We start from the raw sequence: 26,555 nt of genomic DNA, 5'->3' as shown, positions 1-26,555 counted from the left end.
CTGTACTACTACTTATGTCCTGTTACTGTACCACTACTTATGTCCTGTTACTGTACCACTACTTATGTCCTGTTACTGTACTACTTATGTCCTGTACTGTACTACTACTTATGTCCTGTTACTGTACTACTACTTGTGTCCTGTTACTGTACTACTACTTATGTCCTGTTACTGTACCACTACTTATGTCCTGTTACTGTACCACTACTTGTGTCCTGTTACTGTACCACTACTTGTGTCCTGTTACTGTACCACTACTTATGTCCTGTACCACTACTTATGTCCTGTACTACTACTTATGTCCTGTTACTGTACTACTACTTATGTCCTGTTACTGTACCACTACTTATGTCCTGTTACTGTACCACTACTTATGTCCTGTTACTGTACCACTAGTGTCCATTACTGTACTACTACTTATGTCCTGTTACTGTACTACTAGTGTCCGTTACTGTACTACTACTTATGTCCTGTTACTGTACTACTAGTGTCCGTTACTGTACTACTACTTATGTCCGTTACTGTACCACTACTTATGTCCTGTTACTGTACCACTACTTATGTCCTGTTACTGTACCACTACTTATGTCCTGTTACTGTACTACTACTTGTGTCCTGTTACTGTACCACTACTTGTGTCCTGTTACTGTACTACTACTTATGTCCTGTTACTGTACTACTACTTATGTCCTGTACCACTACTTATGTCCTGTACTACTACTACTTATGTCCTGTTACTGTACTACTACTTGTTTCCTGTAACTGTACTACTACTTATGTCCTGTACTACTACTTATGTCCTGTTACTGTACCACTACTTATGTCCTGTTACTGTACCACTACTTATGTCCTGTTACTGTACCACTACTTGTGTCCTGTTACTGTACTACTACTTACGTCCTGTACTGTACTACTACTTGTGTCCTGTAACTGTACTACTACTTGTGTCCTGTTACTGTACTACTACTTGTGTCCTGTTACTGTACTACTACTTGTGTCCTGTTACTGTACTACTACTTGTGTCCTGTTACTGTACTACTACTTGTGTCCTGTTACTGTACTACTACTTATGTCCTGTACCACTACTTATGTCCTGTACTACTACTACTACTTATGTCCTGTTACTGTACTGCTACTTGTTTCCTGTAACTGTACTACTACTTGTGTCCTGTTACTGTACTACTACTTATGTCCTGTTACTGTACCACTACTTATGTCCTGTTACTGTACCACTACTTATGTCCTGTTACTGTACCACTACTTGTGTCCTGTTACTGTACTACTACTTATGTCCTGTACTACTACTACTACTTGTGTCCTGTTACTGTACCACTACTTGTGTTCTGTTACTGTACTACTACTTGTGTTCTGTTACTGTACTACTACTTATGTCCTGTTACTGTACCACTACTTATGTCCTGTTACTGTACCACTACTTATGTCCTGTTACTGTACCACTACTTGCGTCCTGTTACTGTACTACTACTTGTGTCCTGTTACTGTACTACTACTTGTGTCCTGTTACTGTACTACTACTTATGTCCTGTACTACTACTTATGTCCTGTTACTGTACCACTACTTACGTCCTGTAACTATACTACTACTTGTTTCCTGTAACTGTACTACTACTTGTGTCCTGTTACTGTACTACTACTTATGTCCTGTTACTGTACCACTACTTATGTCCTGTTACTGTACCACTACTTGTGTCCTGTTACTGTACCACTACTTGTGTCCTGTTACTGTACTACTACTTGTGTCCTGTTACTGTACTACTACTTGTGTCCTGTTACTGTACTACTACTTGTGTCCTGTTACTGTACTACTACTTGTGTCCTGTACTACTACTACTACTTGTGTCCTGTTACTGTACTACTACTTGTGTCCTGTTACTGTACTACTACTTGTGTCCTGTTACTGTACTACTACTTGTGTCCTGTTACTGTACTACTACTTATGTCCTGTACTACTACTACTACTTGTGTCCTGTTACTGTACCACTACTTGTGTCCTGTTACTGTACTACTACTTGTGTCCTGTTACTGTACCACTACTTATGTCCTGTTACTGTACTACTACTTGTGTCCTGTTACTGTACCACTACTTGTGTCCTGTTACTGTACTACTACTTATGTCCTGTTACTGTACTACTACTTATGTCCTGTACCACTACTTATGTCCTGTTACTGTACCACTACTTATGTCCTGTTACTGTACCACTACTTATGTCCTGTTACTGTACCACTACTTGTGTCCTGTTACTGTACCACTACTTGTGTCCTGTTACTGTACTACTACTTATGTCCTGTTACTGTACTACTACTTATGTCCTGTACCACTACTTATGTCCTGTACTACTACTTATGTCCTGTACCACTACTTGTGTCCTGTTACTGTACCACTACTTGTGTCCTGTTACTGTACTACTACTTATGTCCTGTACTACTACTACTACTACTTGTGTCCTGTTACTGTACCACTACTTGTGTTCTGTTACTGTACTACTACTTGTGTCCTGTACCACTACTTATGTCCTGTTACTGTACCACTACTTATGTCCTGTTACTGTACCACTACTTATGTCCTGTTACTGTACCACTACTTATGTCCTGTTACTGTACCACTACTTGTGTCCTGTTACTGTACCACTACTTGTGTCCTGTTACTGTACTACTACTTATGTCCTGTACTACTACTACTACTTGTGTCCTGTTACTGTACCACTACTTGTGTTCTGTTACTGTACTACTACTTATGTCCTGTACTACTACTTATGTCCTGTTCTGTACTACTACTTATGTCCTGTTACTGTACTACTACTTATGTCCTGTATTGTACCACTACTTATGTCCTGTATTGTACCACTACTTATGTCCTGTTACTGTACTACTAGTGTCCGTTACTGTACTACTACTTGTGTCCTATTACTGTACTACTACTTGTGTCCTGTTACTGTACTACTACTTGTGTCCTGTTACTGTACCACTACTTGTGTCCTGTTACTGTACCACTACTTGTGTCCTGTTACTGTACCACTACTTGTGTCCTGTTACTGTACCACTACTTGTGTCCTGTTACTGTACCACTACTTATGTCCTGTACTACTACTACTACTTGTGTCCTGTTACTGTACTACTACTTATGTCCTGTACTGTACTACTACTTATGTCCTGTTACTGTACTACTACTTGTGTCCTGTAACTGTACCACTACTTATGTCCTGTTACTGTACTACTAGTGTCCGTTACTGTACTACTACTTATGTCCTGTTACTGTACCACTAGTGTCCATTACTGTACTACTACTTATGTCCTGTTACTGTACCACTACTTGTGTCCTGTTACTGTACCACTACTTGTGTCCTGTTACTGTACCACTACTTATGTCCTGTTACTGTACCACTACTTATGTCCTGTACTGTACTACTACTTATGTCCTGTTACTGTACCACTACTTATGTCCTGTTACTGTACCACTACTTATGTCCTGTTACTGTACTACTACTTATGTCCTGTACTACTACTTATGTCCTGTTACTGTACCACTAGTGTCCATTACTGTACTACTACTTATGTCCTGTTACTGTACCACTACTTGTGTCCTGTTACTGTACCACTACTTGTGTCCTGTTACTGTACCACTACTTATGTCCTGTTACTGTACCACTAGTGTCCATTACTGTACTACTACTTATGTCCTGTATTGTACCACTACTTATGTCCTGTATTGTACCACTACTTATGTCCTGTTACTGTACTACTACTTATGTCCTGTTACTGTACTACTAGTGCCTGTTACTGTACTACTACTTGTGTCCTATTACTGTACTACTACTTGTGTCCTGTTACTGTACCACTACTTGTGTCCTGTTACTGTACCACTACTTATGTCCTGTTACTGTACCACTACTTATGTCCTGTTACTGTACCACTACTTGTGTCCTGTTACTGTACTACTACTTACGTCCTGTACTGTACTACTACTTGTGTCCTGTAACTGTACTACTACTTGTGTCCTGTTACTGTACTACTACTTGTGTCCTGTTACTGTACTACTACTTGTGTCCTGTTACTGTACTACTACTTGTGTCCTGTTACTGTACCACTACTTATGTCCTGTTACTGTACCACTACTTATGTCCTGTTACTGTACCACTACTTGTGTCCTGTTACTGTACTACTACTTGTGTCCTGTTACTGTACTACTACTTATGTCCTGTACTACTACTACTACTTGTGTCCTGTTACTGTACTACTACTTATGTCCTGTACTGTACTACTACTTATGTCCTGTTACTGTACTACTACTTATGTCCTGTTACTGTACTACTACTTATGTCCTGTTACTGTACCACTACTTGTGTCCTGTTACTGTACTACTACTTATGTCCTGTACTGTACTACTACTTGCGTCCTGTTACTGTACTACTACTTATGTCCTGTTACTGTACTACTACTTATGTCCTGTTACTGTACTACTACTTATGTCCTGTACTGTACTACTACTTATGTCCTGTTACTGTACTACTACTTATGTCCTGTACTGTACTACTACTTATGTCCTGTTACTGTACTACTACTTATGTCCTGTACTGTACTACTACTTATGTCCTGTTACTGTACTACTACTTATGTCCTGTACTGTACTACTACTTACGTCCTGTACTGTACTACTACTTGTGTCCTGTAACTGTACCACTACTTATGTCCTGTTACTGTACTACTAGTGTCCGTTACTGTACTACTACTTATGTCCTGTTACTGTACCACTAGTGTCCATTACTGTACTACTACTTATGTCCTGTTACTGTACCACTACTTGTGTCCTGTTACTGTACCACTACTTGTGTCCTGTTACTGTACCACTACTTATGTCCTGTTACTGTACCACTACTTATGTCCTGTACTGTACTACTACTTATGTCCTGTTACTGTACCACTACTTATGTCCTGTTACTGTACCACTACTTATGTCCTGTTACTGTACTACTACTTATGTCCTGTACTACTACTTATGTCCTGTTACTGTACCACTACTTATGTCCTGTTACTGTACCACTACTTGTGTCCTGTTACTGTACCACTAGTGTCCATTACTGTACTACTACTTATGTCCTGTATTGTACCACTACTTATGTCCTGTTACTGTACCACTACTTATGTCCTGTTACTGTACTACTACTTATGTCCTGTTACTGTACTACTACTTATGTCCTGTTACTGTACCACTACTTGTGTCCTGTTACTGTACTACTACTTACGTCCTGTACTGTACTACTACTTGTGTCCTGTAACTGTACTACTACTTGTGTCCTGTTACTGTACTACTACTTGTGTCCTGTTACTGTACTACTACTTGTGTCCTGTTACTGTACTACTACTTGTGTCCTGTTACTGTACTACTACTTGTGTCCTGTTACTGTACCACTACTTGTGTCCTGTTACTGTACCACTACTTGTGTCCTGTTACTGTACCACTACTTATGTCCTGTTACTGTACCACTACTTGTGTCCTGTTACTGTACTACTACTTGTGTCCTGTTACTGTACTACTACTTATGTCCTGTACTACTACTACTACTTGTGTCCTGTTACTGTACTACTACTTATGTCCTGTACTGTACTACTACTTATGTCCTGTTACTGTACTACTACTTATGTCCTGTTACTGTACTACTACTTATGTCCTGTACTGTACTACTACTTATGTCCTGTTACTGTACTACTACTTATGTCCTGTACTGTACTACTACTTATGTCCTGTTACTGTACTACTACTTATGTCCTGTTACTGTACTACTACTTATGTCCTGTACTGTACTACTACTTATGTCCTGTTACTGTACCACTACTTGTGTCCTGTTACTGTACTACTACTTATGTCCTGTACTGTACTACTACTTGCGTCCTGTTACTGTACTACTACTTATGTCCTGTTACTGTACTACTACTTATGTCCTGTTACTGTACTACTACTTATGTCCTGTACTGTACTACTACTTATGTCCTGTTACTGTACTACTACTTATGTCCTGTACTGTACTACTACTTATGTCCTGTTACTGTACTACTACTTATGTCCTGTACTGTACTACTACTTATGTCCTGTTACTGTACTACTACTTATGTCCTGTACTGTACTACTACTTATGTCCTGTTACTGTACTACTAGTGTCCTGTTACTGTACTACTACTTATGTCCTGTTACTGTACCACTACTTGTGTCCTGTTACTGTACCACTACTTGTGTCCTGTTACTGTACCACTACTTATGTCCTGTTACTGTACCACTACTTATGTCCTGTACTGTACTACTACTTATGTCCTGTTACTGTACCACTACTTATGTCCTGTTACTGTACCACTACTTATGTCCTGTTACTGTACTACTACTTATGTCCTGTACTACTACTTATGTCCTGTTACTGTACCACTAGTGTCCATTACTGTACTACTACTTATGTCCTGTTACTGTACTACTAGTGTCCGTTACTGTACTACTACTTATGTCCTGTTACTGTACTACTAGTGTCCGTTACTGTACTACTACTTATGTCCTGTACCACTACTTATGTCCTGTTACTGTACTACTACTTGTGTCCTGTTACTGTACTACTAGTGTCCTGTTACTGTACTACTACTTGTGTCCTGTTACTGTACCACTACTTGTGTCCTGTTACTGTACCACTACTTGTGTCCTGTTACTGTACCACTACTTATGTCCTGTACCACTACTTATGTCCTGTACTACTACTTATGTCCTGTTACTGTACCACTACTTATGTCCTGTTACTGTACCACTACTTATGTCCTGTTACTGTACTACTTATGTCCTGTACTGTACTACTACTTATGTCCTGTTACTGTACTACTAGTGTCCGTTACTGTACTACTACTTATGTCCTGTTACTGTACTACTAGTGTCCGTTACTGTACTACTACTTATGTCCGTTACTGTACCACTACTTATGTCCTGTTACTGTACCACTACTTGTGTCCTGTTACTGTACTACTACTTGTGTCCTGTTACTGTACTACTACTTGTGTCCTGTACTACTACTACTACTTGTGTCCTGTTACTGTACCACTACTTGTGTCCTGTTACTGTACTACTACTTGTGTTCTGTTACTGTACTACTACTTATGTCCTGTACCACTACTTATGTCCTGTACTACTACTTATGTCCTGTTACTGTACTACTAGTGTCCGTTACTGTACCACTACTTATGTCCTGTACCACTACTTATGTCCTGTACTACTACTTATGTCCTGTTACTGTACCACTACTTATGTCCTGTTACTGTACCACTACTTATGTCCTGTTACTGTACCACTAGTGTCCATTACTGTACTACTACTTATGTCCTGTTACTGTACTACTAGTGTCCGTTACTGTACTACTACTTATGTCCTGTTACTGTACTACTAGTGTCCGTTACTGTACTACTACTTATGTCCGTTACTGTACCACTACTTATGTCCTGTTACTGTACCACTACTTGTGTCCTGTTACTGTACTACTACTTGTGTCCTGTTACTGTACTACTACTTGTGTCCTGTACTACTACTACTACTTGTGTCCTGTTACTGTACCACTACTTGTGTCCTGTTACTGTACTACTACTTGTGTTCTGTTACTGTACTACTACTTATGTCCTGTACCACTACTTATGTCCTGTACTACTACTTATGTCCTGTTACTGTACTACTACTTATGTCCTGTTACTGTACCACTACTTATGTCCTGTTACTGTACCACTACTTATGTCCTGTTACTGTACCACTACTTGTGTCCTGTTACTGTACTACTACTTACGTCCTGTACTGTACTACTACTTGTGTCCTGTTACTGTACTACTACTTATGTCCTGTACTACTACTACTACTTGTGTCCTGTTACTGTACCACTACTTGTGTCCTGTTACTGTACTACTACTTATGTCCTGTTACTGTACTACTACTTATGTCCTGTACCACTACTTATGTCCTGTTACTGTACTACTACTTGTGTCCTGTTACTGTACTACTAGTGTCCTGTTACTGTACTACTACTTGTGTCCTGTTACTGTACCACTACTTGTGTCCTGTTACTGTACCACTACTTGTGTCCTGTTACTGTACCACTACTTATGTCCTGTACCACTACTTATGTCCTGTACTACTACTTATGTCCTGTTACTGTACCACTACTTATGTCCTGTTACTGTACCACTACTTATGTCCTGTTACTGTACTACTTATGTCCTGTACTGTACTACTACTTATGTCCTGTTACTGTACTACTACTTGTGTCCTGTTACTGTACTACTACTTATGTCCTGTTACTGTACCACTACTTATGTCCTGTTACTGTACCACTACTTGTGTCCTGTTACTGTACCACTACTTGTGTCCTGTTACTGTACCACTACTTATGTCCTGTACCACTACTTATGTCCTGTACTACTACTTATGTCCTGTTACTGTACTACTACTTATGTCCTGTTACTGTACCACTACTTATGTCCTGTTACTGTACCACTACTTATGTCCTGTTACTGTACCACTAGTGTCCATTACTGTACTACTACTTATGTCCTGTTACTGTACTACTAGTGTCCGTTACTGTACTACTACTTATGTCCTGTTACTGTACTACTAGTGTCCGTTACTGTACTACTACTTATGTCCGTTACTGTACCACTACTTATGTCCTGTTACTGTACCACTACTTATGTCCTGTTACTGTACCACTACTTATGTCCTGTTACTGTACTACTACTTGTGTCCTGTTACTGTACCACTACTTGTGTCCTGTTACTGTACTACTACTTATGTCCTGTTACTGTACTACTACTTATGTCCTGTACCACTACTTATGTCCTGTACTACTACTACTTATGTCCTGTTACTGTACTACTACTTGTTTCCTGTAACTGTACTACTACTTATGTCCTGTACTACTACTTATGTCCTGTTACTGTACCACTACTTATGTCCTGTTACTGTACCACTACTTATGTCCTGTTACTGTACCACTACTTGTGTCCTGTTACTGTACTACTACTTACGTCCTGTACTGTACTACTACTTGTGTCCTGTAACTGTACTACTACTTGTGTCCTGTTACTGTACTACTACTTGTGTCCTGTTACTGTACTACTACTTGTGTCCTGTTACTGTACTACTACTTGTGTCCTGTTACTGTACTACTACTTGTGTCCTGTTACTGTACTACTACTTATGTCCTGTACCACTACTTATGTCCTGTACTACTACTACTACTTATGTCCTGTTACTGTACTGCTACTTGTTTCCTGTAACTGTACTACTACTTGTGTCCTGTTACTGTACTACTACTTATGTCCTGTTACTGTACCACTACTTATGTCCTGTTACTGTACCACTACTTATGTCCTGTTACTGTACCACTACTTGTGTCCTGTTACTGTACTACTACTTATGTCCTGTACTACTACTACTACTTGTGTCCTGTTACTGTACCACTACTTGTGTTCTGTTACTGTACTACTACTTGTGTTCTGTTACTGTACTACTACTTATGTCCTGTTACTGTACCACTACTTATGTCCTGTTACTGTACCACTACTTATGTCCTGTTACTGTACCACTACTTGCGTCCTGTTACTGTACTACTACTTGTGTCCTGTTACTGTACTACTACTTGTGTCCTGTTACTGTACTACTACTTATGTCCTGTACTACTACTTATGTCCTGTTACTGTACCACTACTTACGTCCTGTAACTATACTACTACTTGTTTCCTGTAACTGTACTACTACTTGTGTCCTGTTACTGTACTACTACTTATGTCCTGTTACTGTACCACTACTTATGTCCTGTTACTGTACCACTACTTGTGTCCTGTTACTGTACCACTACTTGTGTCCTGTTACTGTACTACTACTTGTGTCCTGTTACTGTACTACTACTTGTGTCCTGTTACTGTACTACTACTTGTGTCCTGTTACTGTACTACTACTTGTGTCCTGTACTACTACTACTACTTGTGTCCTGTTACTGTACTACTACTTGTGTCCTGTTACTGTACTACTACTTGTGTCCTGTTACTGTACTACTACTTGTGTCCTGTTACTGTACTACTACTTATGTCCTGTACTACTACTACTACTTGTGTCCTGTTACTGTACCACTACTTGTGTCCTGTTACTGTACTACTACTTGTGTCCTGTTACTGTACCACTACTTATGTCCTGTTACTGTACTACTACTTGTGTCCTGTTACTGTACCACTACTTGTGTCCTGTTACTGTACTACTACTTATGTCCTGTTACTGTACTACTACTTATGTCCTGTACCACTACTTATGTCCTGTTACTGTACCACTACTTATGTCCTGTTACTGTACCACTACTTATGTCCTGTTACTGTACCACTACTTGTGTCCTGTTACTGTACCACTACTTGTGTCCTGTTACTGTACTACTACTTATGTCCTGTTACTGTACTACTACTTATGTCCTGTACCACTACTTATGTCCTGTACTACTACTTATGTCCTGTACCACTACTTGTGTCCTGTTACTGTACCACTACTTGTGTCCTGTTACTGTACTACTACTTATGTCCTGTACTACTACTACTACTACTTGTGTCCTGTTACTGTACCACTACTTGTGTTCTGTTACTGTACTACTACTTGTGTCCTGTACCACTACTTATGTCCTGTTACTGTACCACTACTTATGTCCTGTTACTGTACCACTACTTATGTCCTGTTACTGTACCACTACTTATGTCCTGTTACTGTACCACTACTTGTGTCCTGTTACTGTACCACTACTTGTGTCCTGTTACTGTACTACTACTTATGTCCTGTACTACTACTACTACTTGTGTCCTGTTACTGTACCACTACTTGTGTTCTGTTACTGTACTACTACTTATGTCCTGTACTACTACTTATGTCCTGTTCTGTACTACTACTTATGTCCTGTTACTGTACTACTACTTATGTCCTGTATTGTACCACTACTTATGTCCTGTATTGTACCACTACTTATGTCCTGTTACTGTACTACTAGTGTCCGTTACTGTACTACTACTTGTGTCCTATTACTGTACTACTACTTGTGTCCTGTTACTGTACTACTACTTGTGTCCTGTTACTGTACCACTACTTGTGTCCTGTTACTGTACCACTACTTGTGTCCTGTTACTGTACCACTACTTGTGTCCTGTTACTGTACCACTACTTGTGTCCTGTTACTGTACCACTACTTATGTCCTGTACTACTACTACTACTTGTGTCCTGTTACTGTACTACTACTTATGTCCTGTACTGTACTACTACTTATGTCCTGTTACTGTACTACTACTTGTGTCCTGTAACTGTACCACTACTTATGTCCTGTTACTGTACTACTAGTGTCCGTTACTGTACTACTACTTATGTCCTGTTACTGTACCACTAGTGTCCATTACTGTACTACTACTTATGTCCTGTTACTGTACCACTACTTGTGTCCTGTTACTGTACCACTACTTGTGTCCTGTTACTGTACCACTACTTATGTCCTGTTACTGTACCACTACTTATGTCCTGTACTGTACTACTACTTATGTCCTGTTACTGTACCACTACTTATGTCCTGTTACTGTACCACTACTTATGTCCTGTTACTGTACTACTACTTATGTCCTGTACTACTACTTATGTCCTGTTACTGTACCACTAGTGTCCATTACTGTACTACTACTTATGTCCTGTTACTGTACCACTACTTGTGTCCTGTTACTGTACCACTACTTGTGTCCTGTTACTGTACCACTACTTATGTCCTGTTACTGTACCACTAGTGTCCATTACTGTACTACTACTTATGTCCTGTATTGTACCACTACTTATGTCCTGTATTGTACCACTACTTATGTCCTGTTACTGTACTACTACTTATGTCCTGTTACTGTACTACTAGTGCCTGTTACTGTACTACTACTTGTGTCCTATTACTGTACTACTACTTGTGTCCTGTTACTGTACCACTACTTGTGTCCTGTTACTGTACCACTACTTATGTCCTGTTACTGTACCACTACTTATGTCCTGTTACTGTACCACTACTTGTGTCCTGTTACTGTACTACTACTTACGTCCTGTACTGTACTACTACTTGTGTCCTGTAACTGTACTACTACTTGTGTCCTGTTACTGTACTACTACTTGTGTCCTGTTACTGTACTACTACTTGTGTCCTGTTACTGTACTACTACTTGTGTCCTGTTACTGTACCACTACTTATGTCCTGTTACTGTACCACTACTTATGTCCTGTTACTGTACCACTACTTGTGTCCTGTTACTGTACTACTACTTGTGTCCTGTTACTGTACTACTACTTATGTCCTGTACTACTACTACTACTTGTGTCCTGTTACTGTACTACTACTTATGTCCTGTACTGTACTACTACTTATGTCCTGTTACTGTACTACTACTTATGTCCTGTTACTGTACTACTACTTATGTCCTGTTACTGTACCACTACTTGTGTCCTGTTACTGTACTACTACTTATGTCCTGTACTGTACTACTACTTGCGTCCTGTTACTGTACTACTACTTATGTCCTGTTACTGTACTACTACTTATGTCCTGTTACTGTACTACTACTTATGTCCTGTACTGTACTACTACTTATGTCCTGTTACTGTACTACTACTTATGTCCTGTACTGTACTACTACTTATGTCCTGTTACTGTACTACTACTTATGTCCTGTACTGTACTACTACTTATGTCCTGTTACTGTACTACTACTTATGTCCTGTACTGTACTACTACTTACGTCCTGTACTGTACTACTACTTGTGTCCTGTAACTGTACCACTACTTATGTCCTGTTACTGTACTACTAGTGTCCGTTACTGTACTACTACTTATGTCCTGTTACTGTACCACTAGTGTCCATTACTGTACTACTACTTATGTCCTGTTACTGTACCACTACTTGTGTCCTGTTACTGTACCACTACTTGTGTCCTGTTACTGTACCACTACTTATGTCCTGTTACTGTACCACTACTTATGTCCTGTACTGTACTACTACTTATGTCCTGTTACTGTACCACTACTTATGTCCTGTTACTGTACCACTACTTATGTCCTGTTACTGTACTACTACTTATGTCCTGTACTACTACTTATGTCCTGTTACTGTACCACTACTTATGTCCTGTTACTGTACCACTACTTGTGTCCTGTTACTGTACCACTAGTGTCCATTACTGTACTACTACTTATGTCCTGTATTGTACCACTACTTATGTCCTGTTACTGTACCACTACTTATGTCCTGTTACTGTACTACTACTTATGTCCTGTTACTGTACTACTACTTATGTCCTGTTACTGTACCACTACTTGTGTCCTGTTACTGTACTACTACTTACGTCCTGTACTGTACTACTACTTGTGTCCTGTAACTGTACTACTACTTGTGTCCTGTTACTGTACTACTACTTGTGTCCTGTTACTGTACTACTACTTGTGTCCTGTTACTGTACTACTACTTGTGTCCTGTTACTGTACCACTACTTGTGTCCTGTTACTGTACCACTACTTGTGTCCTGTTACTGTACCACTACTTATGTCCTGTTACTGTACCACTACTTGTGTCCTGTTACTGTACTACTACTTGTGTCCTGTTACTGTACTACTACTTATGTCCTGTACTACTACTACTACTTGTGTCCTGTTACTGTACTACTACTTATGTCCTGTACTGTACTACTACTTATGTCCTGTTACTGTACTACTACTTATGTCCTGTTACTGTACTACTACTTATGTCCTGTACTGTACTACTACTTATGTCCTGTTACTGTACTACTACTTATGTCCTGTACTGTACTACTACTTATGTCCTGTTACTGTACTACTACTTATGTCCTGTTACTGTACTACTACTTATGTCCTGTACTGTACTACTACTTATGTCCTGTTACTGTACCACTACTTGTGTCCTGTTACTGTACTACTACTTATGTCCTGTACTGTACTACTACTTGCGTCCTGTTACTGTACTACTACTTATGTCCTGTTACTGTACTACTACTTATGTCCTGTTACTGTACTACTACTTATGTCCTGTACTGTACTACTACTTATGTCCTGTTACTGTACTACTACTTATGTCCTGTACTGTACTACTACTTATGTCCTGTTACTGTACTACTACTTATGTCCTGTACTGTACTACTACTTATGTCCTGTTACTGTACTACTACTTATGTCCTGTACTGTACTACTACTTATGTCCTGTTACTGTACTACTAGTGTCCTGTTACTGTACTACTACTTATGTCCTGTTACTGTACCACTACTTGTGTCCTGTTACTGTACCACTACTTGTGTCCTGTTACTGTACCACTACTTATGTCCTGTTACTGTACCACTACTTATGTCCTGTACTGTACTACTACTTATGTCCTGTTACTGTACCACTACTTATGTCCTGTTACTGTACCACTACTTATGTCCTGTTACTGTACTACTACTTATGTCCTGTACTACTACTTATGTCCTGTTACTGTACCACTAGTGTCCATTACTGTACTACTACTTATGTCCTGTTACTGTACTACTAGTGTCCGTTACTGTACTACTACTTATGTCCTGTTACTGTACTACTAGTGTCCGTTACTGTACCACTACTTATGTCCTGTTACTGTACCACTACTTGTGTCCTGTTACTGTACTACTACTTGTGTCCTGTTACTGTACTACTACTTATGTCCTGTACCACTACTTATGTCCTGTACTACTACTTATGTCCTGTTACTGTACCACTACTTATGTCCTGTTACTGTACTACTACTTGTGTCCTGTTACTGTACTACTACTTGTGTCCTGTTACTGTACTACTACTTGTGTCCTGTTACTGTACTACTACTTATGTCCTGTTACTGTACCACTACTTATGTCCTGTTACTGTACCACTACTTATGTCCTGTTACTGTACTACTAGTGTCCGTTACTGTACTACTACTTGCGTCCTGTTACTGTACTACTACTTGTGTCCTGTATTGTACTACTAGTGTCCTGTTACTGTACTACTACTTATGTCCTGTACTGTACTACTACTTATGTCCTGTTCTGTACTACTACTTATGTCCTGTTACTGTACTACTACTTATGTCCTGTTACTGTACTACTACTTATGTCCTGTTACTGTACCACTACTTGTGTCCTGTTACTGTACTACTACTTGTGTCCTGTTACTGTACTACTACTTATGTCCTGTTACTGTACCACTACTTGTGTCCTGTTACTGTACTACTACTTATGTCCTGTACTACTACTACTACTTGTGTCCTGTTACTGTACCACTACTTGTGTCCTGTTACTGTACTACTACTTGTGTCCTGTTACTGTACCACTACTTATGTCCTGTTACTGTACCACTACTTGTGTTCTGTTACTGTACTACTAGTGTCCTGTTACTGTACTACTACTTATGTCCTGTACTACTACTTATGTCCTGTTACTGTACCACTAGTGTCCATTACTGTACTACTACTTATGTCCTGTTACTGTACCACTACTTATGTCCTGTACTGTACCACTACTTATGTCCTGTTACTGTACTACTACTTATGTCCTGTTACTGTACCACTACTTGTGTCCTGTTACTGTACTACTACTTATGTCCTGTACTACTACTACTACTTGTGTCCTGTTACTGTACCACTACTTGTGTCCTGTTACTGTACTACTACTTGTGTCCTGTTACTGTACCACTACTTATGTCCTGTTACTGTACCACTACTTGTGTTCTGTTACTGTACTACTAGTGTCCTGTTACTGTACTACTACTTATGTCCTGTTACTGTACCACTACTTGTGTCCTGTTACTGTACTACTACTTGTGTCCTGTTACTGTACTACTACTTATGTCCTGTACTACTACTTATGTCCTGTTACTGTACCACTAGTGTCCATTACTGTACTACTACTTATGTCCTGTTACTGTACCACTACTTATGTCCTGTTACTGTACCACTACTTGTGTCCTGTTACTGTACCACTACTTACGTCCTGTAACTGTACTACTAGTGTCCATTACTGTACTACTACTTATGTCCTGTTACTGTACCACTACTTGTGTCCTGTTACTGTACCACTACTTGTGTCCTGTTACTGTACCACTACTTATGTCCTGTTACTGTACCACTACTTATGTCCTGTTACTGTACCACTACTTATGTCCTGTTACTGTACTACTACTTATGTCCTGTACTACTACTTATGTCCTGTTACTGTACCACTAGTGTCCATTACTGTACTACTACTTATGTCCTGTTACTGTACTACTAGTGTCCGTTACTGTACTACTACTTATGTCCTGTTACTGTACTACTAGTGTCCGTTACTGTACCACTACTTATGTCCTGTTACTGTACCACTACTTGTGTCCTGTTACTGTACTACTACTTGTGTCCTGTTACTGTACTACTACTTATGTCCTGTACCACTACTTATGTCCTGTACTACTACTTATGTCCTGTTACTGTACCACTACTTATGTCCTGTTACTGTACCACTACTTGTGTCCTGTTACTGTACTACTACTTGTGTCCTGTTACTGTACTACTACTTGTGTCCTGTTACTGTACCACTACTTGTGTCCTGTTACTGTACTACTACTTGTGTCCTGTTACTGTACTACTACTTGTGTCCTGTTACTGTACCACTACTTACGTCCTGTAACTGTACTACTACTTGTTTCCTGTAACTGTACTACTACTTGTGTCCTGTTACTGTACTACTACTTATGTCCTGTACTACTACTTATGTCCTGTTACTGTACCACTACTTATGTCCTGTTACTGTACCACTACTTGTGTCCTGTTACTGTACTACTACTTGTGTCCTGTTACTGTACTACTACTTGTGTCCTGTTACTGTACTACTACTTGTGTCCTGTTACTGTACCACTACTTACGTCCTGTAACTGTACTACTAGTGTCCGTTACTGTACTACTACTTATGTCCTGTTACTGTACCACTAGTGTCCATTACTGTACTACTACTTATGTCCTGTTACTGTACCACTACTTGTGTCCTGTTACTGTACCACTACTTGTGTCCTGTTACTGTACCACTACTTATGTCCTGTTACTGTACCACTACTTATGTCCTGTTACTGTACCACTACTTATGTCCTGTTACTGTACTACTACTTATGTCCTGTACTACTACTTATGTCCTGTTACTGTACCACTAGTGTCCATTACTGTACTACTACTTATGTCCTGTTACTGTACTACTAGTGTCCGTTACTGTACTACTACTTATGTCCTGTTACTGTACTACTAGTGTCCGTTACTGTACCACTACTTATGTCCTGTTACTGTACCACTACTTGTGTCCTGTTACTGTACTACTACTTGTGTCCTGTTACTGTACTACTACTTATGTCCTGTACCACTACTTATGTCCTGTACTACTACTTATGTCCTGTTACTGTACCACTACTTATGTCCTGTTACTGTACCACTACTTGTGTCCTGTTACTGTACTACTACTTGTGTCCTGTTACTGTACTACTACTTGTGTCCTGTTACTGTACCACTACTTGTGTCCTGTTACTGTACTACTACTTGTGTCCTGTTACTGTACTACTACTTGTGTCCTGTTACTGTACCACTACTTACGTCCTGTAACTGTACTACTACTTGTTTCCTGTAACTGTACTACTACTTGTGTCCTGTTACTGTACTACTACTTATGTCCTGTACTACTACTTATGTCCTGTTACTGTACCACTACTTATGTCCTGTTACTGTACCACTACTTGTGTCCTGTTACTGTACTACTACTTGTGTCCTGTTACTGTACTACTACTTGTGTCCTGTTACTGTACTACTACTTGTGTCCTGTTACTGTACCACTACTTACGTCCTGTAACTGTACTACTAGTGTCCGTTACTGTACTACTACTTATGTCCTGTTACTGTACCACTAGTGTCCATTACTGTACTACTACTTATGTCCTGTTACTGTACCACTACTTGTGTCCTGTTACTGTACCACTACTTGTGTCCTGTTACTGTACCACTACTTATGTCCTGTTACTGTACCACTACTTATGTCCTGTTACTGTACCACTACTTATGTCCTGTTACTGTACTACTACTTATGTCCTGTACTACTACTTATGTCCTGTTACTGTACCACTAGTGTCCATTACTGTACTACTACTTATGTCCTGTTACTGTACTACTAGTGTCCGTTACTGTACCACTACTTATGTCCTGTTACTGTACCACTACTTGTGTCCTGTTACTGTACTACTACTTGTGTCCTGTTACTGTACTACTACTTATGTCCTGTACCACTACTTATGTCCTGTACTACTACTTATGTCCTGTTACTGTACCACTACTTATGTCCTGTTACTGTACCACTACTTGTGTCCTGTTACTGTACTACTACTTGTGTCCTGTTACTGTACTACTACTTATGTCCTGTTACTGTACCACTACTTATGTCCTGTTACTGTACCACTACTTATGTCCTGTTACTGTACTACTAGTGTCCGTTACTGTACTACTACTTGCGTCCTGTTACTGTACTACTACTTGTGTCCTGTATTGTACTACTAGTGTCCTGTTACTGTACTACTACTTATGTCCTGTACTGTACTACTACTTATGTCCTGTTCTGTACTACTACTTATGTCCTGTTACTGTACTACTACTTATGTCCTGTTACTGTACTACTACTTATGTCCTGTTACTGTACCACTACTTGTGTCCTGTTACTGTACTACTACTTGTGTCCTGTTACTGTACTACTACTTATGTCCTGTTACTGTACCACTACTTGTGTCCTGTTACTGTACTACTACTTGTGTCCTGTTACTGTACTACTACTTGTGTCCTGTTACTGTACCACTACTTATGTCCTGTTACTGTACCACTACTTGTGTTCTGTTACTGTACTACTAGTGTCCTGTATTGTACTACTACTTATGTCCTGTTACTGTACCACTACTTGTGTCCTGTTACTGTACTACTACTTGTGTCCTGTTACTGTACCACTACTTATGTCCTGTTACTGTACCACTACTTGTGTTCTGTTACTGTACTACTAGTGTCCTGTTACTGTACTACTACTTATGTCCTGTACTACTACTTATGTCCTGTTACTGTACCACTAGTGTCCATTACTGTACTACTACTTATGTCCTGTTACTGTACCACTACTTATGTCCTGTACTGTACCACTACTTATGTCCTGTTACTGTACTACTACTTATGTCCTGTTACTGTACCACTACTTGTGTCCTGTTACTGTACTACTACTTATGTCCTGTACTACTACTACTACTTGTGTCCTGTTACTGTACCACTACTTGTGTCCTGTTACTGTACTACTACTTGTGTCCTGTTACTGTACCACTACTTATGTCCTGTTACTGTACCACTACTTGTGTTCTGTTACTGTACTACTAGTGTCCTGTTACTGTACTACTACTTATGTCCTGTTACTGTACCACTACTTGTGTCCTGTTACTGTACTACTAGTGTCCTGTTACTGTACTACTACTTATGTCCTGTACTACTACTTATGTCCTGTTACTGTACCACTAGTGTCCATTACTGTACTACTACTTATGTCCTGTTACTGTACCACTACTTATGTCCTGTACTGTACCACTACTTATGTCCTGTTACTGTACTACTACTTATGTCCTGTTACTGTACCACTACTTGTGTCCTGTTACTGTACTACTACTTATGTCCTGTACTACTACTACTACTTGTGTCCTGTTACTGTACCACTACTTGTGTCCTGTTACTGTACTACTACTTGTGTCCTGTTACTGTACCACTACTTATGTCCTGTTACTGTACCACTACTTGTGTTCTGTTACTGTACTACTAGTGTCCTGTTACTGTACTACTACTTATGTCCTGTTACTGTACCACTACTTGTGTCCTGTTACTGTACTACTACTTGTGTCCTGTTACTGTACTACTACTTATGTCCTGTACTACTACTTATGTCCTGTTACTGTACCACTAGTGTCCATTACTGTACTACTACTTATGTCCTGTTACTGTACCACTACTTATGTCCTGTTACTGTACCACTACTTGTGTCCTGTTACTGTACCACTACTTGTGTCCTGTTACTGTACTACTACTTGTGTCCTGTTACTGTACTACTACTTGTGTCCTGTTACTGTACCACTACTTACGTCCTGTAACTGTACTACTACTTGTTTCCTGTAACTGTACTACTACTTGTGTCCTGTTACTGTACTACTACTTATGTCCTGTACTACTACTTATGTCCTGTTACTGTACCACTACTTATGTCCTGTTACTGTACCACTACTTGTGTCCTGTTACTGTACTACTACTTGTGTCCTGTTACTGTACTACTACTTGTGTCCTGTTACTGTACTACTACTTGTGTCCTGTTACTGTACTACTACTTGTGTCCTGTTACTGTACCACTACTTGTGTCCTGTTACTGTACCACTACTTGTGTCCTGTTACTGTACTACTACTTATGTCCTGTTACTGTACCACTACTTGTGTTCTGTTACTGTACTACTAGTGTCCTGTTACTGTACTACTACTTATGTCCTGTTACTGTACCACTACTTGTGTCCTGTTACTGTACTACTACTTGTGTTCTGTTACTGTACTACTACTTGTGTTCTGTTACTGTACTACTACTTATGTCCTGTACCACTACTTATGTCCTGTTACTGTACCACTACTTATGTCCTGTTACTGTACTACTACTTATGTCCTGTACTGTACTACTACTTATGTCCTGTTACTGTACCACTACTTATGTCCTGTTACTGTACCACTAGTGTCCATTACTGTACTACTACTTGTGTCCTGTTACTGTACCACTACTTGTGTCCTGTTACTGTACCACTACTTGTGTCCTGTTACTGTACCACTACTTATGTCCTGTACTGTACTACTACTTATGTCCTGTTACTGTACCACTACTTATGTCCTGTTACTGTACCACTAGTGTCCATTACTGTACTACTACTTATGTCCTGTTACTGTACTACTAGTGTCCGTTACTGTACTACTACTTATGTCCTGTTACTGTACTACTAGTGTCCGTTACTGTACCACTACTTATGTCCTGTTACTGTACCACTACTTATGTCCTGTACTGTACTACTACTTATGTCCTGTTACTGTACCACTACTTATGTCCTGTTACTGTACCACTAGTGTCCATTACTGTACTACTACTTATGTCCTGTTACTGTACTACTAGTGTCCGTTACTGTACCACTACTTATGTCCTGTTACTGTACCACTACTTGTGTCCTGTTACTGTACTACTACTTGTGTCCTGTACTACTACTACTACTTGTGTCCTGTTACTGTACTACTACTTGTGTCCTGTTACTGTAGTACTACTACTTGTGTCCTGTTACTGTACTACTACTTATGTCCTGTACTACTACTACTACTTGTGTCCTGTACTACTACTTACGTCCTGTAACTGTACTACTACTTGTTTCCTGTAACTGTACTACTACTTGTGTCCTGTTACTGTACTACTACTTACGTCCTGTACTACTACTAATGTCCTGTTACTGTACTACTACTTATGTCCTGTACTACTACTTATGTCCTGTACTACTACTTATGTCCTGTTACTGTACTACTACTTACGTCCGTTACTGTACTACTACTTACGTCCGTTACTGTACTACTACTTATGTCCTGTACTACTACTTACGTCCGTTACTGTACTACTACTTACGTCCTGTACTACTACTAATGTCCTGTTACTGTACTACTACTTATGTCCTGTACTACTACTTACGTCCTGTACTACTACTTATGTCCTGTTACTGTACCACTACTTGTGTCCTGTTACTGTACTACTACTTACGTCCTGTACTGTACTACTACTTGTGTCCTGTAACTGTACTACTACTTGTGTCCTGTTACTGTACTACTACTTGTGTCCTGTTACTGTACTACTACTTGTGTCCTGTTACTGTACTACTACTTGCGTCCTGTACTACTACTTATGTCCTGTACTACTACTTATGTCCTGTTCTGTACTACTACTTATGTCCTGTATTGTACTACTACTTATGTCCTGTTACTGTACTACTACTTATGTACTGTACTACTACTTATGTCCTGTTTTGTACCACTACTTATGTCCTGTTACTGTACCACTACTTATGTCCTGTTACTGTACTACTACTTATGTCCTGTTACTGTACTACTAATGTCCGTTACTGTACTACTACTTATGTCCTGTACTACTACTTATGTCCTGTTACTGTACTACTACTTATGTCCTGTTACTGTACCACTACTTATGTCCTGTTACTGTACCACTACTTAAGTCCGTTACTGTACTACTACTTATGTCCTGTACTGTACTTGGCATAGATTAGACAATCGATATTAAGGCTGAATTACATCGGTGGTGTTAGTAAAAGTGTAACACATCTTATAACGCTCTAACTCTCCTGTGCTCACATTCATTACCCTCATCCCAGCGCTGTCTAAAGGGCTTTTCTCCATATTTATCTACTGTCTTTATCCCTTTACCCCACCCAGGGTACCTTTTATAAGGTAAGTACTGTCTCGTAGTACAATAACCAGGGTGCACGCCCCATCACTGCCTCTTCCTTGCACGCTCCTGCCAGCTATAACATATTATAATGTGTTATATACTATGATGAGCGTTACAATCTGTTACGGCTGGCGGGAGAGTTCAGGGGCCACGAAACCCACAAATTCTATCGAATGCTGCAAGTGGAACGTGCTTAATATCCAACCTGATTCCACAGGCAGTGCAGCTAGATGCTAGATACCTGTGTACTACCCATCATCATCCCATGGGTAGGAGAACTATGTGATTATTACATGTTCCGCCAGGAGTGGTGAGCGCTGGATCCTAGTTACTGAAAGTAGGTTACTCTGGGTGAGGGTGCATAGAATAAAATAAAACACTTTTGGAACTGAAATAAAGCAGACCATAAAAAACAGGATTTTCCTATGCTGAATTGTATCGCTATGCTGGTAATATAACTCCGCTCCCTTTATAACCACTCGGTACAGCCCTGACGCTGTAAATAATATTGTGCAGCGTTATTTAGTTACATTGAGATGTTTTTGGCAGATTCTCCCATTATACCTTCTTGGCAGGTGGGTCCTATAAATCCCCGCAGACAGGTGCATCTTCCAGTCTGAGGGCTGCACTGAGCGTTCCAGCCGCACTCACAGCTGAGGCTGCAGTTGGGGCCATAACGATTTATCCTGCAGTCTGTGGAGAGAGACAACAAGTAATGTGTCACCTACTCAGCCCGGCTTAGGGAATGGCTATGGGCTTGTAGGTTTTACTAGTCTTTAGCAGCTGATTGTACTGAGGACTAAGGAAAGTCATGTGGCTATAAAGGGATTTAGACCCGGGTTATGTACAGTTATTTTATTTTCACTTATTTTTTTTTATATGAGAAAATACAAAGAGAAATGGTTCATTTTTTTTTTACGATTTTCTAACACTCTACTTAATTTCATCTGGTTCACCATTCACTGCTAATTCTCTTCTTTCTCCCAGAATCCCTTTAGGCCTAGTGGTAAGAGATATGTATGATGTCATTAAGGGTGTGACATCATTGTAGCCAGGTTTGCCTCTGTACAGAGGAATAACCTAACACTATGTCTACCATATACATTTACACAATTAACAGAAATGGTCAATCCGCGAGCTCTGCTGCGTATACCAGTTTGTGACAGAGCTGCAAGATGTATATTTTGTTTTTTTACTTAGTTTTTATTTTTCTTTCTTCCCGCCCCCTTTAGTCAGGACTGAAGGGTTCGGTGTAAACTGGATCCAATACAGTTGCTTCTCTTTAGATCCAGTTTACATGGATCTGATGGTGCTGGCACGCAGGGGAGAGCTGATACAGATCTCTCCTAGACTGCCCTCTGCTGGGGGTAACCCTGGTGACATCACAGTAATTCCTCTGCACACGAGGAAGCCGTTAAGTTTGGCCGCTACATGCTCCGTCCCTGGCACTCTGTGACTCCCCCCGCCACCGTTTAGGCAGCGGCTGTAACACCGCCCACATTCAGAAGCCAGTTAACATCCTGGTTATTCTCCATGTGTAAAATACAGAAGTGTTCTTTACCAATATACATTTCTAACCTCCTCCTATTATCAGAATGACCTCACCTAGATCACACGTTGCCCCAGTCTTCCCAGGTGGACAAAGGCAAGTTCCAGTCACTGGGTCGCACGGTCCATTCCCTTCACACACGCAAGTCCTCTCACACCGCTCCCCAAATGTCCCAACTTCACAGCCTGAAGTACATGAAAAACACTGTATAAGGAACAAAATGGACTAAATATTTCTCACAAACTGCGGACTATAAAAACATATACTTTTTCTAGCCCTCTGGTTCCCCATATTTCTCAGTCATATTTAGACTTGTATATATTCTATTTATAAGTAGTTAAAATGTCTGTCGGCATGTATTATTATCTTGCAGACTAGTCCATTGTTTCAGTCCAGGCAAAAGGATTATTGTCCACCAGTCCTGTATGAGTGTACATCACACCAGGGGGTCTCTTGTCTTAGTTTAGCTGTGAGCTCTATGTTTAACTACAGAAGACTGCATGTGTATTTACAGAGGACTGCATTGTGTATTTAAATGTAAATGTGTCTGGATTGTGATCTCTCCTGTTTTAACAAACTCTACTGTATAGCCACAGACCAATACCTGTTCCTAATTAAATCAGGAGTGACTCATCTGCTATCCCTTTGTCTGTATGTTTACCTGGGAAAAGGTAAACACAGAAAGGGACCAATCAGGCAGGTTCTGAAATTGCTGATGAGGTCATTTTTGGGCTTAAAAGGGCGTTCTAGAGGACAGCAAATTGGCATTCACTACACAGTGATAGCTGAGGTCAGGCTGGCGTTGAGATATAGATCTCTGCCCTGACAGGAAAGGGACAATGGGTCCCTTGAGTACTGCCGTTGCCCTGATCTACCTCTCCAGGTCTTGGGGAGCTGTGTGTCCCCCGAAAGCGAAGTGACAGTGACTCAGGGCCGCTACGTTTGCTGGTAGCCTTAAGGAGAGAGGGGGATAAGCTTGGATGGATAGACAGCAGTCCCTGAGAGTGACAAGGATACTGGTGAGGTGTTTACATTATACCCTGTATGTTGTCTGTGACAGACTGTAGTGTTACTTGTTGCACGTTATTATTTAAATATGTGTATTGCTGTTTGGTGCTACCATTTTGTTAAATAAACTTTTATTTGTTTTATTTTGGATATTTGCCTGGGTGATTTTGAACCTTGGGTAGGTACCGGGTGCAGGAGGTAACGTTAAACCCGGTATCCTCACATCTTCATTAGAAATATTTGATATATTTTAAGAATATCTCTTACGATGCTGTAAGCTGGGGGGCCGGGGGTATTTTGATCTAAGCCGCACCTGTCACCTGCATGCAGCGCAGACGGACATTTTGTGGGCTGAGCCAATATTTGAGAATGTAGCCTAACCATTCACTAGGAACTAGTGACCTCCCTGGAGGTACGAGGCACGAGGTTGTTTATGCCTCAGCGATGTCACAAGTTGGTAATAAATTGATAGGCTTACTACTGATTCAATGTCACTCTACAAGATGGCCGCCTCCAGCCGTGCAGGCACAAGCTGTGCGCTCCTCTTAATGATATCAATTTAAATCAAAGTTTAGAAATCAATACATTCAATCTGAAGCTCAGATTATTTACTGAGACGGCACAATATACAAAATATTGGCAAATGACAAAAATTATTTACAAAATGTTACCAGCAGGAATATGTGCAATAATATGACTAAAGTAAAAGCCCCCCGCACCCCCCCCCCCCCATATGACCTCAGCAATGTTATTTATTAAGCTCCAGAACATTGAAGGTTATAATTCTGTTATTTGAAGAAATTAGTGATTTTTGGATAAGTGCCCCGAGGGCCCTAAACACCGACCTTTCTCACACTCGTTGCCATAGAAACCAGCAGGACACCGACAGGCTCCGGTTGTAGGGTCACATGATGCGCCATTTTCACACCGGCACCTTTCCTGGCAACCGTCTCCATGGAAACCAGGCGGACAAGCTGGGGAATTAAAGTGCGGAATTAGGAAACTTTTCATCAAGTTTAATTAAAGGGACTATAACTTTTAACACTGATGGTCTGTACATCAAGTAGTTTTTGCCTTCGACAAAAACACAACCATAATTTTCTTACATTGTAAAGGGTAGTGAAATATATTCCTAAAATAAGCCGAGGCGCTTAATGCTAAAATGACTTTTCCATCTTTTAAACTGTTTGTGGAACAAGTCATGTAGAAAATAGGTTATATTATGGGTTAAAAAAGAGGTTTAGAATCCTAAACACCTGTCATCTGGGGGACGTCTCGCTCCTCTAGAAAGGCTTCTGTGCAAAATATATAAATCTATCTTGTGATGTGTTTAATACAAAGACAATCACCACCCTTGTAACACATCCACACCCTGCGT

The 26,555-nt window shown here is 40.1% G+C and overlaps 1 protein-coding gene across 2 annotated transcripts in view; it reads right to left on the bottom strand.

Moving 5' to 3' along the window:
• The window catches only part of MEGF6 (multiple EGF like domains 6), a 273,763-nt gene that overhangs the window by 18,319 nt on the left and 228,889 nt on the right, over positions 1-26,555 (bottom strand). For both annotated transcript variants that reach the window (XM_075190156.1, XM_075190157.1), the window contains 3 exons: positions 26,023-26,151; positions 24,226-24,354; positions 23,185-23,313 (listed from right to left, as the gene is read on the bottom strand). In XM_075190156.1, coding sequence (XP_075046257.1) covers positions 23,185-23,313; positions 24,226-24,354; positions 26,023-26,151 — 387 coding nt within the window. The remainder of the gene's footprint in view (positions 1-23,184; positions 23,314-24,225; positions 24,355-26,022; positions 26,152-26,555) is intronic.

This window comes from Mixophyes fleayi, chromosome 11 (genome assembly GCF_038048845.1).
Source record: "Mixophyes fleayi isolate aMixFle1 chromosome 11, aMixFle1.hap1, whole genome shotgun sequence".
NCBI lineage: Eukaryota > Metazoa > Chordata > Amphibia > Anura > Limnodynastidae > Mixophyes > Mixophyes fleayi.
The sequence above is the reverse complement of the archived record's forward strand: the minus strand, read 5'-3'. Positions and strand labels throughout refer to the sequence as shown.